Source organism: Cheilinus undulatus, linkage group 14 (assembly GCF_018320785.1).
Source record: "Cheilinus undulatus linkage group 14, ASM1832078v1, whole genome shotgun sequence".
Classification (NCBI taxonomy): Eukaryota; Metazoa; Chordata; class Actinopteri; order Labriformes; family Labridae; genus Cheilinus; species Cheilinus undulatus.
The window spans coordinates 3,046,910-3,062,524 of NC_054878.1; the positions used below are offsets into that span (position 1 = coordinate 3,046,910).

The following is a 15,615-nucleotide window of genomic DNA, read 5'->3' on the forward strand; positions in this document are numbered from 1 at the left end:
CCCAAATCTCAGTCTGGTGATGACAACCAGATCTCTTCTTTCAGAGATAAAAGTACCTTTTTGTTGTTCTACTCTGTATTTCATAATGAAACCTTCCCTTTCTTTCATTTCCCCAGGCTTTTTGTCTCTGTTCCTTTAATGACACATCAATGATTTCCATGTATTCCTGCAGGCCATGTTGTAACACGGTATGTTTGTTTTTCTTCTTGTGCCTCACAAGATTTGCTGGGCCCAGGGCTGGACTGGGAGGAAAAGTCAGCCCTGGAATTTTATGCTCAAACCGGCTCCTCACAGCAGGTCAAATGGCCTTAATGTAGACACCATTCACCATGCAGAGCACAGGTGTCAAACTCAAGGCCCGGGGGACAAATCCGGCCCCTAGAGCGATTATATCGGGCCCACAAGATCAGATCATATTTTTATTATAACTGGCCTACCAGTATGAGGTCTGCAGATTTCCTCCAGTATAACAATGTAAACTTCAACTTGATTATTTAAAATATCCTTGCAAAGCCATAAAAATCTGACAAAGTAAAGAGTAAGAAATATTTTATAAAAAGTCAAGAATGTGGGGGAAAATCATTTGTGTTTTATTTCATATTTTCAATTTTGAATCTCAATATTACAACTCAAACTTATGATTTTGAATTTTCATTTCATACTTTGATCTTTTCAACTCATGATTTGGACTTTATATGTCACATTTTTATCTTTTAGATCCCAATTTTAAGCTCTTAGTCATATTTTAACCTTTTCAACTCCTTACTTTGGCTTTTTAATCCCATATTTTGGCTTCTAAACATATGATTTCATTTTTTTTTTCTCATATTCTGACATTTAAAATTAATAACTTTGACTTTTTATATCATTTTTTGACCTTTTACACTCCCAATTTTGAATTTAAGTCATATGTTTAATGTTTTAAGTCATCACTTTGAATTCTAGCTCATATTCTGACATTTTCAACTCCTAATTTCAGCTTTTTTATCCCATACTTTGAACTATCAGACTCATAATTTAAAATTTTAAGTAATAGTTTGACTTTTAAACTCATGATTTCAAATCTGATCTCATATTTTGACCTTACAAACTAATGATTTCAACTTTCTCCTCATATATTTGCTCTTTAAAAACATGACTTTTCTATTTTTAAAATTCGTCAGTGCTGGTTTTTTCACATTTTATAACTGGTGAAAATGAGGTTGACAGTTTAGTGGTTAAATGTTGACCCTGTTAGGCCATCAGGTTTGACCTAAATCCAGAATCCGACCCCTGCCGTGACTGAGTTTGACACCCATGAGTAGAGTTATCAAAAATTCCCCCACACTCTCACATAGCTCAGTGGTATAGATTTATCTAATGGTGTGTTTTCACTGTCCTGACTGAGGTCAGAGGTGAGTGTGGTGGACACGTCAGCCCTACTCAAGTAGAAGTGCGGAATAAGCAAGCAAATACTTCAGAACACAGGTGTCAAACTCAAGGCCCGGGGGCCAAATCGGGCCCATGGAACAGTTAAATCCGGCCCCCGAGTTGATATCATATTTCTGTTCTAACTGGCCCATCAGTCTGAGGTCTGCAGATTTCCTCGAGTATAAAAATGTGAACTTATCCTGATGATTTAAGATATCCTTGTTAAGTCAAAAAATCTGAAAAAATAAGAAGTAAAAATATTTGGATAAGAAGTCAGGACTGTGGGAATAGAAATTAATTTGTGTTTTATTTCACATTTTCTATTTAGCATCTCACAATTAGGACTCAAGCTTAGGATTGTGGCTTTTAATTTCATACTTTGATCATTTCAACTCATAATTTTGACTTCTCATATGACTTGGTACCACATTTAGGCAAAAAAATAAATGCTTGGACTAAAAGTAAAGACTAAAATGTGAGGACTTTTTATGGACTAAAACTAGACTAAAACTAGACTAAAACTAAAAAGGGTAGAAATGACTGAAATGTGACTAAAACTAAAATGCATTTCATTTAAAGAATAAAATTAAAAATGGCCACCAAAATTAACACTGGAAGCATCCCCACAGCATGATGCTGCCACCACCATGCTCCACAGTGGGGATGGTGTGTTTGTGGTGATGTCAGTGTTTGGCGTCCCGTCTGATGGCCAAAAAGCTCCATTTTGGTCTCATCAGACCAAAGAACTTTCTTCCTCTTGACCATGGAGTCTCCCACATGCCTTCTGGTGAACTCCAGTCCAGATTGAATCTGAGTTTTCTTCAACAGCGTCTTTCTCTTTCTCTGGTGAAGAACCCGACTAACAGCTGTTGTCTGCAGAGTCTCTCCCATCTCAGCTGCTGAAACTTGGAACTCCCTCAGAGTAGTCATAGGTGTCTTGGTGGACTCTCTCTCTAGTATCCTTCTTGCACGCTCACTCAGTTAGTGAGGATGGCCTGATCTAGGCAGATTTACATGTGTGACATATTCTTTCATTTCTTCATGATGGATTTAACTGAACTCTGGGGGATGTTCAGACACTTGGGAATGTTTTGTCTCTGAATGAGTTTGTTTGGTGGGGAGCTGTGGTTGACGTCTGAATAATCTCATCAGTCTGACTCTTCCCATCATGCTCCTTGTGTTAAAAGATAAGGTGTCGTAACGCTGTCTCCTCCCTTCAGTCTCCCATGGACAGAAACGCTCCTCAGACAGGGTGACCCACCCAGCATGGGCGTCAGCGGCGTCCGTCACAGTGGGAGGTTGCCATGATCTCAGTTACATGGAAAGACAGGAGGACGACTTCTTTACAGGAAGTGAATGTGACGAAACTTTTTCACAAGAGTCATCAGAATCATCACGAGTGTGAGCGACAGGAAGCAGAAGTTAGAGAGAATCTGAGAGTCAGACTATTTAAGGCTCCTCCTGGATCAGGCTCACGTCTCTGGATCAGCTTTAATGGGTTTGAACACAGACTGAACCCTGACAGGTCAGTACCTCTCATAATTTAGTAGCACAGAACAAGATGGTGACAGAGGAGGCAGAGTTAACCAGGGAAATGAGCGACTATGAAACCAGGGGAGAATATTACAACTCCTAGTTAGACTGTTAACAGTGTCACTGGTTACCACTGACAGGCTCAGACTTCATCTGACGTTGTAGGGCAGGGGTCATCAAGTACATGCACAAGGGTCAGATTTAGTCTCAACAGAAACTCTGGGGGCCAGACTTTCAAATACACAAAAATTAAATAAATATTTGGTCTGATTGAAATATTATTCTAGTAGTATTTGGATCAGGACATTTTTAGTCATTACCAGTGAGATCTATCTCTATTACCGATAATGCAGCAGGCCACAAGGAGACAGGCCTGACAGCAGGATTGTCCGGACCCCTGAAAATCCAAGAGAAAGGACCCTCCCTAATCGTCATTTAGCACCAATATTAACCCATTTTGATGCTTTAACCCCTTTTTGATACTTTTTGCCTCTTTAACCCAATTTTTGCATGATTTTAACCCCTTTTGAACCACTTTTCCTTCATGTTTTATCCCTTTTGTGCCACTCTTTTATCCATTTTTGCCACCTTTCTTCTATTTTTGCCACTTTATAACCCTTTTTATTACATTTTTAAACAATTTTTTTGCCATTTTAATACCATTTACCCCACTTTTAACCCATTGTTGATACTTTTTGCATCTTAAACCCAATTTTTTGAACAATTTTAACCCCCTTAAAACCGTTTTCCTGCATGTTTTATCCCCTTTATGCCACTCTATTATCAATTTTTGCCACTTTTCTTCACATTTGTCCAATTTTTAACCCATGTTCTTTAATTTCTTGCACTATTTTTATCATTTGTAACCAATTTTTGATACTTTTTTGCCACTTTCCCCCCTCTTTTACCATTTTTTGACACATTTTAACCTCTTTTCACAACTTTTTCTGCCATTTGTTGCAGCACATCTGCCAATCTTAGCCATTTTTTAAAATATTGACTAATTTTGACAGTAAATTTCTGTAAAAACAGATCAAATGGTGAGTCATTCTAAAACTTTTTCAATGTTGATTGTTTGAGGGATGGATTTAACAGCTGTAGACATTTAAAGCAAAAGGGTACTCTTAAAATCTTCTTTTTCTCCTTTTTTGAATTTATTGATCTTTTGGGGGCCAGACAGGAAGCTTTGGGGGGCCTGAAGTGGCTCTTGGGCCGCCAGTTAATGATCAGGGTTGTAGTGATTAACATATGGCTGTCACTGTACCTGATTAATAAAGGTTGAAATGATTCCTGTAAAAATGGCGGTACAAGGATACCTGTTACCACAGCAACAAGAACACAGGCCCACAGGCCCAGTGCCAGACAGTCTTTGGTTCCAACGATCAAACTGAGGATTTCCTTCTATAACCACGGCCAGCGTACTGAGGCCGCCCTTCCTGAAACTCAGTCCAGGGTCTGTGTTTCTCTCTGCATGTGAGTGTAAGCAGCTCTCATGAGAGCCAGGAAGGCCACTTTTAACAGCTTTTCACCCTCATGAAGAACAAATACTACATGAAACACAACAAACAGTTAACCATTAAAATACATCTGATAGAGAGTAGTCCTTGATTAGGGAGGATGATAAGGGCAACTGCTTTTTTCTACAAATCTGAGATCAGAGAATAAAATAAATCTCAGAAATCTAGGAATCCTGAGTTTATATTCAGGATACTGAGATTAAAGTCAGAATTGTGAGATTAAAATCAGGATTGTGAGATTAAAATCAGAAATGTGAGATTGAATTCAGAATTGTGAGGTCAAAGTCAGGATTCTGAGATTAAAGTCAGGATTGTGAGATAAAAATCAGGATTGTGAGATGAAAGTCAGAATTGTGAGATTAAAGTCAGGATTCTAAGATTAAAGTCAGGATTGTGAGATTAAAGTCAGGGTTGTGAGATCAAAGTCAGGATTCTGAGATTAAAGTCAGGATTGTAAGAGTAAAGTCAGGATTGTGAGAGTTAAGTCAGGATTGTGAGATCAAAGTCAGGATTCTGAGATTAAAGTCAGGATTGTGAGATTAAAGTCAGGATTGTGAGATCAAAGTCAGGATTCTGAGATTAAAGTCAGGATTGTAAGAGTAAAGTCAGGATTGTGAGAGTTAAGTCAGGATTGTGAGATCAAAGTCAGGATTCTGAGATTAAAGTCAGGATTGTAAGATTAAAGTCAGGATTGTGAGATTAAATTCAAAATTATGAGATCAAAGTCAGGATTCTGAGATTAAAGTCAGGATTGTGAGATTAAAATCAGGAATGTGAGATTGAATTCAGAATTGTGAGGTCAAAGTCAGGATTCTGAGATTAAAGTCAGGATTGTGAGATGAAAGTCAGGATTCTGAGATTAAAGTCAGGATTGTAAGATTAAAGTCAGGATTGTGAGAGTTAAGTCAGGATTGTGAGATCAAAGTCAGGATTTTGAGATAAAAGTCAGAATTCTGAGATTAAAGTCAGGATTGAGAGATTAAAATCAGGATTCTGTGATTAAAGTCAGGATTGTGAGATTAAAGTCAGGATTGTGAGATTAAAGTCAGAATTCTGAGATTAAAGTCAGGATTGTGATATTAAAGTCAGGATTGTGATATTAAAGTCAGAATTCTGAGATTAAAGTCAGGATTGTGAGATTAAAGTCAGGATTGTGAGATTAAAGTCAGAATTATTAGATCAAAGTCAGGATTGCAAGGAAAATACATTTCAGCAGTGACTCAGACTCAGGGGCGGAGCTAGGTGTTGCCAACATTAGGGGCTTAGCCCGAGAGCTGGGCAGTCTTTGGGCAATCTCCCAGTGAGATTTTTTCCTACTTTAATGACGCTATTTTCATTTATTTTGAGTCATTTCCATTCATCCAATGCACATATTTCATTTGGGAGAACTTAATGTACGTATTTCAATTATTTTACAGCTAAGGTTTTAAAGTGATGAGTGTACCTTATCTCATTATCTCCACTCTTTTACTCCTGGATGGAAGTTTGCTTCACTGAAAGAAGAAAATATGAAAAACAAGGAGTCTTTAGATTTATGACCATTAAAAGAGCTTTATATGCATCTTAGTCACATCAACTCTTGGCTCCTCTGTTATCTTTTCTGTAACTCAGCTCTATTACCAGATCAACAGTTTCATCTTCTGCCTCTTTGTCTTCACCTGATTTTCAAACCACTAGACTAGTGACTTCACTTCCTCTTCTCTGCTTCCTCTCTCTTTCTCTGTTTACTGTTTCTTTTACTTCATGTTTCATTATTCCTCAAATGTAAATTCAACCCAAGCCCTTTCTCTACTCATTCTCCTCTTCTCCTCTCTTGGCTCATCACACATTTCCTCTTTCTTCCTCTCAGTCCTAGTTTTGCAGCCATGGGGGACTGGTCTTACATGTCCGCCCTGCTCCATAAGGTCTACTCCCACTCCACGGTGGTGGGGAAGATCTGGATGAGCGTCCTCTTCCTCTTCAGGATCTTCGTGCTGGGAGCGGCCGCAGACAACGTGTGGGGGGACGAGGTGTCCGAGTTCACCTGTGACACCAGAGAGCCCGGCTGTACGCATACCTGCTACAACGCCATGTTCCCCATCTCTTACGTCCACTACTGGGTACTGCAGATCACCTTTGTGAGCACACCCACCCTGGTGTACCTGGGCCATGCCGTGCACGTGATCCACAGGGAAAAGAGGATGATGGAGCAGCTGAGGAGCTGCACAGGTCAGAAAATCAATCATCAATCAATTAATCAATCAGATAGTCTGTTAGCCTATGAAACCTGGCACATACTAAAAGATATTTAAAACCTAATTTTAAAAACGAGAGTGGCCACACATGCAGACATGTACTGAGTTTGTTGTGCTTCCTCAGCGTGCTCAGATTGTCTCTCTCTGATAATCACACTCCAGGCTTTCTGATTGTAAATATCAAACATGGTTGATCTTTATTTAAAACCAGAGTCTCAGGCAGATCAGTGAGGGTTAAAGTACTTCGACCTCTCTCACACCACTGGGAGATCTGCACAGCTAATCTTTAAAAACCATCAGCTAGTCGAGCCAAAGATTATTGTCCAAAAATGAGCATAGAATATCTTAAAGTGTGTATCCTCCTATCAGTCTTCCAGTTAATCAGCCAGTCAGATAAAAGTCATACTGTCGCTTAGAAAATTTATAATATTGCAAAGTAAAGTCCAAATGTTGAGAATTAAAGTCAAAATATTGCAAAGATGATGTAATGTTTCAAGAAAATTAAAATATCGCAAATAATAGTAAGAATTTTGCAAAAAAAATCATATAATTTCAAAGAAAAGTCATAATCCTGCAAAGAAAGATCAATTTTTTCCAAGGAAAAGTCATAATATTGCAAATTAAAGTCATAATATTGGAAAGAAAGATTATAATCTTGCAAAGAAGTTGTAATGTTTCAAGAAAACTAAAATATTACAATAAAGTCATAATCTTACAAAGAACGGTCATAATATTGCAAGTAATAGTCAAAATATTTCAAATAATAATCATAATGTTGCAAAGAAAAGTCACAATATTGCAACAAAAATTACAAAATTGCAAAGAAAAGTTATAATCTTGCGAAAAAGTCATAATATTACAAATAATATAAATAATAATATTGCAAAGAAAGGTCAAATTGTTGCAAAAGAAAGAGTCATATTATCGGAAATTAAAGTAAAAATATTGCAAATGATAGTCGTAATCTTTCAAAGTAAAGTACTAATGTTGGAAAGAAAGGTCATAATCTTGCAAATAAAAGTCAAAAATTGCAAATAATAGTCAAAATATTGCAAATAATAGTCATAATATTGCAAAGTAAAGTCAAAACTTTGCAAAGGAAGTTGTAATGTTTCAAGAAAGCTGGAATATTACAGATAAGTCATAATCTTGCAACTAACAGTAATAATATTGCAAAGAAAGTCATAATCTTGTACAGAAAAGTAAAAATATTGAAAAGAAAGGTCATAATCTTGCAAAGCAAAGACATAATATTGCAAAGAAGTTGTAATGTTTCAAGAAAATTAACATTTTGAAAAGAAAAGTCATAATCTTGCAAAAAATAGTCAAAAAATTTCAAATTAAAGTCATAATATTGCAAAGTAAATTCTAAATATTGCAAAGAAGTTGTACATTTTCAGGAAAATTAAAATATTGAAAAGAAAGTTCATAATCTTGCAAAGAAAACCTCATAATATTGTGAAGAAAACTCACAATATTGTGAAGAAAAGTCAAAATGTTGCAAAGAAAATTCATAGTATTGCAACAAGAAGTCACAAAATTGCAAAAACAAGTGTTAAAATTGCCAAAACATCATTATATTTCAAAGAAAAGACATACTAATGTGAAAGAAAGTCACCATATCAGGCATAAAAGCATGATATTACAAAGAAAAATTATAATCTTCTAAAGGAAAGTCCTGCTGTTGCATAGAAAATGGATAATATTGCATAGAAAAGAGTTAATATTGCAACAAAATGTCACAAAATTGCAAAGAAAAATCACAATTTTACAACAAAAAGTCATGATATTGCAAAGACATGTCATGATCTTCCAGAGGAAAGTCCTAATCTTGCAAAGAAAAGTCATAATCTTGCATTTTGCACACAGCGACCCAGCTTTTTTGGATCTTGGCTTGCATTATTAATGCTAATCATTTCGTCATGACCAGGTGGAGGGGTGCAGACCAAGTCCAGGTACACTGATGAGCGGGGGAAGGTGAAGATTAAAGGCGTCCTCTTCTGCACCTATATGACCCAGCTGGTCTTTAAGGTCCTGTTGGAGGTGGGCTTCTCTGTGGCTCAGTTCTACATCTTTGACTCCATCTTTGTGCAGTCCTATTTCCACTGCAAACAGTCCCCGCCCTGTGCCCGAAACGGGGCCCAGTGTTACGTGTCCCGTCCCACGGAGAAGACGGTCTTCATTATCTTCATGCTGGTGGTGTCTGGGGTGTCGGTGCTGCTGAACGTGGTGGAGATGATCTACCTGCTCTGTAACCGCAGCAGAGAGCGCACGAAGAAGCTCTTAGCTCAGCAGCACGCCTTCTCATCTCAGCAGAGCCCGGCTAACCCGGCGTGGGGGGGCGGCGCCAGCAGGTACGGAGGGATTCCTCTGGTTCCTGTTCATTCTGCCGGTGTGAAAGGAGGGGAGCAGAGTGAGGACTCAGACTGGAAGGAGAAGGACAGCTGAGGGGAGATGTCAAAGCACAAAATAAAAAGCCAAAATCCCAAATTGAGTCCCTCAAATTAAAAATATAAAATCAAAACACAAATCAATTTATTTTCCTACATTCCTGACTTCTTATCTAAATATATTTACTCCTTAGTAAAGGATATCTTAAATCATCAAGGATAAGTTGACATTTTTGGATTATAATTAGAATTTCATTTTGTCGGCACCAAGGTTGTAGTAGTTTTGGATTTTTCAATAGTTTTCATTTCTATTTCATTTTCACTTTTTTTTTTTTCCATTTCAGTTTAGTTTTTATTTGTTTTTACTTCTGGTTTTTATTTTGCAAAAATTCTTCATTTTGGATTTGACCACTGGTTTGTTTACTCGTATTTGATAATGATTTTTAACAATGCGCATCATCAACGAGCCAAGCACACACGGATCACATTTTGAAATAATGTAAAATTGAGTAAAACTTGTCCAAACATGGGTGTTTTATTTGATCTTAAATGTACTAATGATAAATATTGTCAAAAGGGCAGAAACAGAAAAATGAAAGCAACAAACTGACGGAACGATCTGTGAGGGGAGCTGCAGATGTGAGGCAGGGCCAGTTTTAGCCATTTGGAGTCCCAGGGCAAAGACCAGTATAGGGACCCTCCCCCTTTAGCTAAAAACAATAATAATGAGAGGAAAAAAATAGAAAGCATAACTTTAAGTTAAGAGAGTCACAGAACTACAGTAAATAACCAAATATGAAATATAAATACCCAAACAGACATCCATAATTCATCAGCTCTCTTCTCACAGCTCTAAGTCGGCACATTCTGATATTTTATAAAGACTTTAGTCCAGGTGGAACTTATCATATCTTATCATCAGTGAAATATAAGTGTAATATCAGTTTTAGATGGTGGCTCTCGCAATAGTATTTTTAAGACAATGTGGCTCCTGGGTAGAATAAGGTTGAGTACCACTGCTTTGCAATATAACAGATCATGACAAGAAAAATAAAGGAACTTGTTTGTGGTTATTTTGTTGTTCTTACAGTTATCATTTTTTTTAACTAGATGGTGAATCATAAAACAGATAAATTATAGAACTTGGGAGTGAAACACATGAGTTTAAATGTCTTCACTGGGATATAACACTACAGTGCTGTTGTGATGTATCTGATGAGTCTGATCAGATGCAGCGTCCAATCACTAACTGATATCCAATAAGAATATCATTTAAAATCAAAATTTCATGTTTTTTTATATGTGGTTTGACTGCTGTATGTTTGAAACCTCCCTAACACAAAGGTCATGTCATTCAGGTGTGAGGATGGAGCTGTTGGGGCTAAGGGTACATCCTACTTTTTAAAAAACATATTTAAACAGGCTACTCTTCACTTTTCATTCTATGTAGTAATGCTGATGTTTGAATACAACTCCAGACATAAAACTGCTATTGCGTGAAGTCTTTACACTCCCCAGACTTGGGTGTTGGTTCTAGTCAGTCTGGTTGGGTCTAAAACTAAAACTAAGGAGATTTTGTCTCTAGTTCTATTGTATTTTAATTAGTTTTGTAAGCAATCTATACAGTTTAGTTTTAGTTAACAATCATAACCTTGGTTGGCACAAGAAAATGTGTTTTTGAACAGAAATGGTATAAATGTTGTGGATTAAAAAAAAACAGAGGAAGACTCTGAGGAGAAAAAGGGGTAGGGTTTCACTCGTTATTAAGCACATCTAAATCCTCATAAGACAGTCCGGACACCGTCTGCTTTTACCAGAAACATCAGTGATAGCAGAGGCTCAGCTGTGCTGCATCGTCTCCACCACTAGAGAGAGCTGTCAGCTTCCTCAGAGCACTGAGACGCTGCCACACTAGCATTCACTATCAACAGGTCTGACACGGAAATGATAATAAAAATGGCATTTACATCATTTATTATCATTATATGATGATATCAGTCCCTTTAAGACATCATGAACTATAGGATATCTATAAAATAAAACCTGTAAATAAATAAAAAAAGACAGGCTTTAAACAACAGAATAATAAGACAGACATGAAACCCCCTCTTCATCCCTCAGTCTGGTGTATTCATAGATGTTCATCATGAAATGATCATTGATAATGATGGTGCACCAGTGCAGCAGTCAGTCCTGTGGTTTAGTTTAAATGTTACAGGCATGGATGGCTCTACCGTTAGGCAAAGGTCGTTATCACCTGGAGCCTTGAGGTCTAAGGGGCCTCAACCTTCAGTCACGGAGAGTGTGCATCTAACATGTGATATACATCTGTGATCATTTTCAGATCAAGATTATTTTTACCTAAATAATATCAGAGAGTGGACAGAAGTATAAAACCAATTATGATGACACACAAAATGTCCCTGTGGCCCCAACATCAAACTCCAAGCACCTAAAAGAACCCAGACCGTCTAAATGCCTGTCTAATAATCAGGTTTATGGATCAAAACATCCAAATGTCTGACCAGGATCAGAGGAACAGACATGCCATCGATAACGAGCATCTACTGTTATTCTTCTAAGTCCACCTGGACTAGAACCATGTCCAGATATGAGGATGGAAGGAGTCTGACCAAGGATGCTCTGCTCACCTGACCTGCAGGCAGAAGGCAAGGATGGATTATGAGTCCCAGCACCCCTGCTTTTACCAACATTCCATTCTTTACCTTGAGGATAAAGTCATCAACGCTTCTAAAACAATGAATTCTCTGCCTTTGAAATGTTATCAGGTCTTCTGAAACATTCCACCCTTTGCCTTTCAAATTTAATAAAAGCTAATAAAACATTCCATCCTCTGCCTTTCAAATTTAATATGGGCATCTAAAACATTCCATCCTTCCCTCTGAAGTTGAATCAAAGAATCTAAAACATTCCATCCTTGTTATCAGAAATTATTCAAAGCTTCTAAAACATTCCATTCTTGCCTTTGAAATTTAATCAAAGCTTCTAAAACATTCCATCCCTTCCTTTGAAATGTAATTAAAGCTTCTAAAAAATTAAATCCTCCCCTTTTAAGATTTTGTTATAAAAGGTTCTAAAACATTCCATCCTCTGCTTTTAAAATTAAATCAAAGCATCTTAAAGATTTCATCCCTTGCCTTTGAGATTTAATTAAAGCTTCTTAAATTTTCCATCCTCTGCCTTTGAAATTAATCAATGCATCTAACACATTCTATCTTTGCCTTTGAAATGTAATTAAAGCTTCCTCAACATAACACCCTTACCTTTGAAAATTATGTCATCAAAGCTTCTAAAACATTCCATCCTCTGCCTTTGAAATATAATCAAAGCCTATCAAACATTCCATCCTTGCCTTTAAAATTTGATCACTGCTTCTAAAATATTCTATCCTAGCCGTTAAAACTAAATAAAAGCTTCTAAAACATTACATCCTTGCTTTTGGAATTGGATCAAAGCTTTTAAATATTCTATCCTAGCTGTTAAAATTTAATCACAGCTTCTAAAACATTCCATCCTCTGCCTTTGAGATTTAATTAAAGCTCCTAAAAGATTCCATCCTCTGCCTCTGAAATTGTATAAAAGCTTCTAAAACATTACATCCTTTGCCTTTGAAATTTAATCAGCGCTTCTAAAACATTCCATCCTTGCTGTAAAAATTTAATCTCAGCTTCTAAAACATTCCATTCTCTGACTTTGAGATTTAATTGAAGCTTCTTAAACATCCCATCATTGCAGTTTAAATTTAATCACAGCTTCTAAAACATTCCATTCTCTGCCATTGACATTTAAACAAATCTTCTAAAACATTCCATTCTTGCCTTTGAAGATCATTTTATCAATGAAAGCTTTTTAAATTGTCCATCCTCTGCCTCTCGAATTCAATCAAAGCTTGTAAAACACTACATCCTCTGCCTTGTAGGATTATGTCATCAAAGCTTCTAAAACATTTCATCCTCTGCCATTGAAATTTAATTAAAGCTAATAAAACATTCCATCCTTGCCTTTGAAATTTCATCAAAGCTTCCTAAACATTCCATTCTCTGCCTTTGATCAAAGCTTCTAAAATATTCTATCCTAGCTGTTAAAATGAAATCAAAGCTTCTTAAACACCACATCCTTGCTTTTGGAATTTAATCAAAGCCTCTAAAACATTCTATCCTCTGCATTTGAAATTTGATCAAAGCTTCTAAAACATTCCATCCTAGCTGTTGAAATGTAATCATAGCTTCTAAAACATTCCATCCTCTGCCACTGAAATTGTATAAAAGCTTCTAAAACATTACATCCTTGCCTTTGAAAATTGTTTAATCGATGCTTCTCAAACATTCCATCCTTGTCTTTGAAATTTAATCAAAGCTTTGATCATTCAATCTTTGCCAATGAAATTTAATCTGAGCTTCTAAAAAAAATCTTTCCTTTGCCTTTAAATCTAATCAACGCTTCTAAATTATCCCATGCTTGCAGTTAAATTTAATCACAGCTTCTAAAAAATTCCACCCTCTGACTTTGAAATTTAATCAAACATTCTAAAACATTACATCCTTGACATTGAAGATCATTTGATCAATGCTTCTAAAACATTCCATCCTTCCCTTTGAAATTTAATTACAGCTCTAAAACATTTCATTCTTGCCTTTAAAGATATCATCAAATCGTCTAATACATTCCATGCTCTGCCTTTAAAAATGTAATCAACGCTGCTAAAACATTCCAGCCTTGCCATTAAAATTTCATCACAGCTTCTCAAACTTTCCATCCTTGTCTTTGAAATTTAATCAACACTTCTAAAACATTCAAACCTTGCCTTTGAACATTATGTCATAAAAGATTTTAAAACATTCCATCCTCTGCCTTTGAAATTTAATATAAGCTTCTAAAACATTCCATCCTTTACTTTGAAATTGTATCAACACTTCTTAAACATTCCATCTTTACCTTTGAAGATTATGTCATAAAAGTTCTAAAACATATCATCCTCTGCCTTTCAAATTTAATTAATGCTTCTTAAAGATTCACAACTTCCTTTTGAAGATTCTTTAATCAATGCTTCTAAAACATTCTATCCTGGCCTTTAAAATTTAATCAAAGCCTCTAAAACATTCCATCCTCTGCCTTTAGATCTATTCAAAGCTTCTAAAACATTCCATCCACTGCCTTTGAAATTAATGCTTCTAAAACATTCCTTCCTCTGCCTTTAAGATTTAATCAAAGCTTCTAAAACATTCCATCCTTGCCTTTGAAATTTAATCAAAGCTTCTAAAATATTCCATCCTTGCTTTAAACATGATGTCATCAAATTTTCTAATACATTCCATGCTCTTCATTTGAAATTTAATCAAAGCTTTTAAAACATTCCATTCTTGCCATTGAAATTTAATCACAGCTCTAAAACATTCCATCCCTGCCTTTAAAAAATGTAATCAACGCTGCTAAAACATTCCAGCCTTGCCATTAAAATTTCATCACAGCTTCTCAAACTTTCCATCCTTGTCTTTGAAATTTAATCAACACTTCTAAAACATTCAAACCTTGCCTTTGAACATTATGTCATAAAAGATTTTAAAACATTCCATCCTCTGCCTTTGAAATTTAATATAAGCTTCTAAAACATTCCATCCTTTACTTTGAAATTGTATCAACACTTCTTAAACATTCCATCTTTACCTTTGAAGATTATGTCATAAAAGTTCTAAAACATATCATCCTCTGCCTTTCAAATTTAATTAATGCTTCTTAAAGATTCACAACTTCCTTTTGAAGATTCTTTAATCAATGCTTCTAAAACATTCTATCCTGGCCTTTAAAATTTAATCAAAGCCTCTAAAACATTCCATCCTCTGCCTTTAGATCTATTCAAAGCTTCTAAAACATTCCATCCACTGCCTTTGAAATTAATGCTTCTAAAACATTCCTTCCTCTGCCTTTAAGATTTAATCAAAGCTTCTAAAACATTCCATCCTTGCCTTTGAAATTTAATCAAAGCTTCTAAAATATTCCATCCTTGCCTCTAAACATGATGTCATCAAATTTTCTAATACATTCCATGCTCTTCATTTGAAATTTAATCAAAGCTTTTAAAACATTCCATTCTTGCCATTGAAATTTAATCACAGCTCTAAAACATTCCATCCCTGCCTTTTAACATTCCATCCTTGCCTTTTGCCTGTGATTTTGTCTGGACAGACAGGAAAGTGATGAACAGAGAGCCATATCTAGCAGATTTGTGCGTCCTTGTCAGTAGAACATGTTGACAGTGAGTTTCCTGATGACTACAGGCAGAAACGTGACCGTCTAATAAAGTCATTCTCTAAACTTCAACAGTTTTTTGGAACTTCCTGTCTTCATATTGGTAGAGTATGACACAAATGAAGACAGCACGGATACTCTTCTGCTTTTACCTTTCAAAGTAAAATCCTGGTGTAGCATCACTGTGGAGAAGGTCCCCTCATTTGTATAGAATGCTTTTATTCTGAAATTTCCCAGCTCAGTTCTACAATGAATCAGGTGACC

The 15,615-nt window shown here is 36.2% G+C and overlaps 1 protein-coding gene across 1 annotated transcript; it reads left to right on the forward strand.

Moving 5' to 3' along the window:
• The first annotated feature begins 2,847 nt into the window (after nucleotides 1-2,847).
• Nucleotides 2,848-10,221, forward strand: LOC121520971 (gap junction Cx32.2 protein-like). The gene is made up of 3 exons (XM_041804619.1): nucleotides 2,848-2,935; nucleotides 6,310-6,668; nucleotides 8,625-10,221. Exons 2-3 carry the CDS (start codon nucleotides 6,326-6,328, stop codon nucleotides 9,140-9,142), a joined length of 861 nt encoding a protein of 286 aa, XP_041660553.1. The 5' UTR covers nucleotides 2,848-2,935; nucleotides 6,310-6,325; the 3' UTR covers nucleotides 9,143-10,221.
• The last annotated feature ends 5,394 nt before the right edge of the window (nucleotides 10,222-15,615 follow it).

What these genes read in the sequence shown, in the direction of transcription:
- LOC121520971 (XM_041804619.1), top strand. Translation starts at nt 6,326, where the DNA reads ATGGGGGACTGGTCTTACATGTCCGCCCTGCTCCATAAGGTCTACTCC. An exon ending in GCAGCTGAGGAGCTGCACAG is followed by an intron (nt 6,669 to 8,624) that starts GTCAGAAAATCA and finishes CGTCATGACCAG; the next exon opens with GTGGAGGGGTGCAGACCAAG.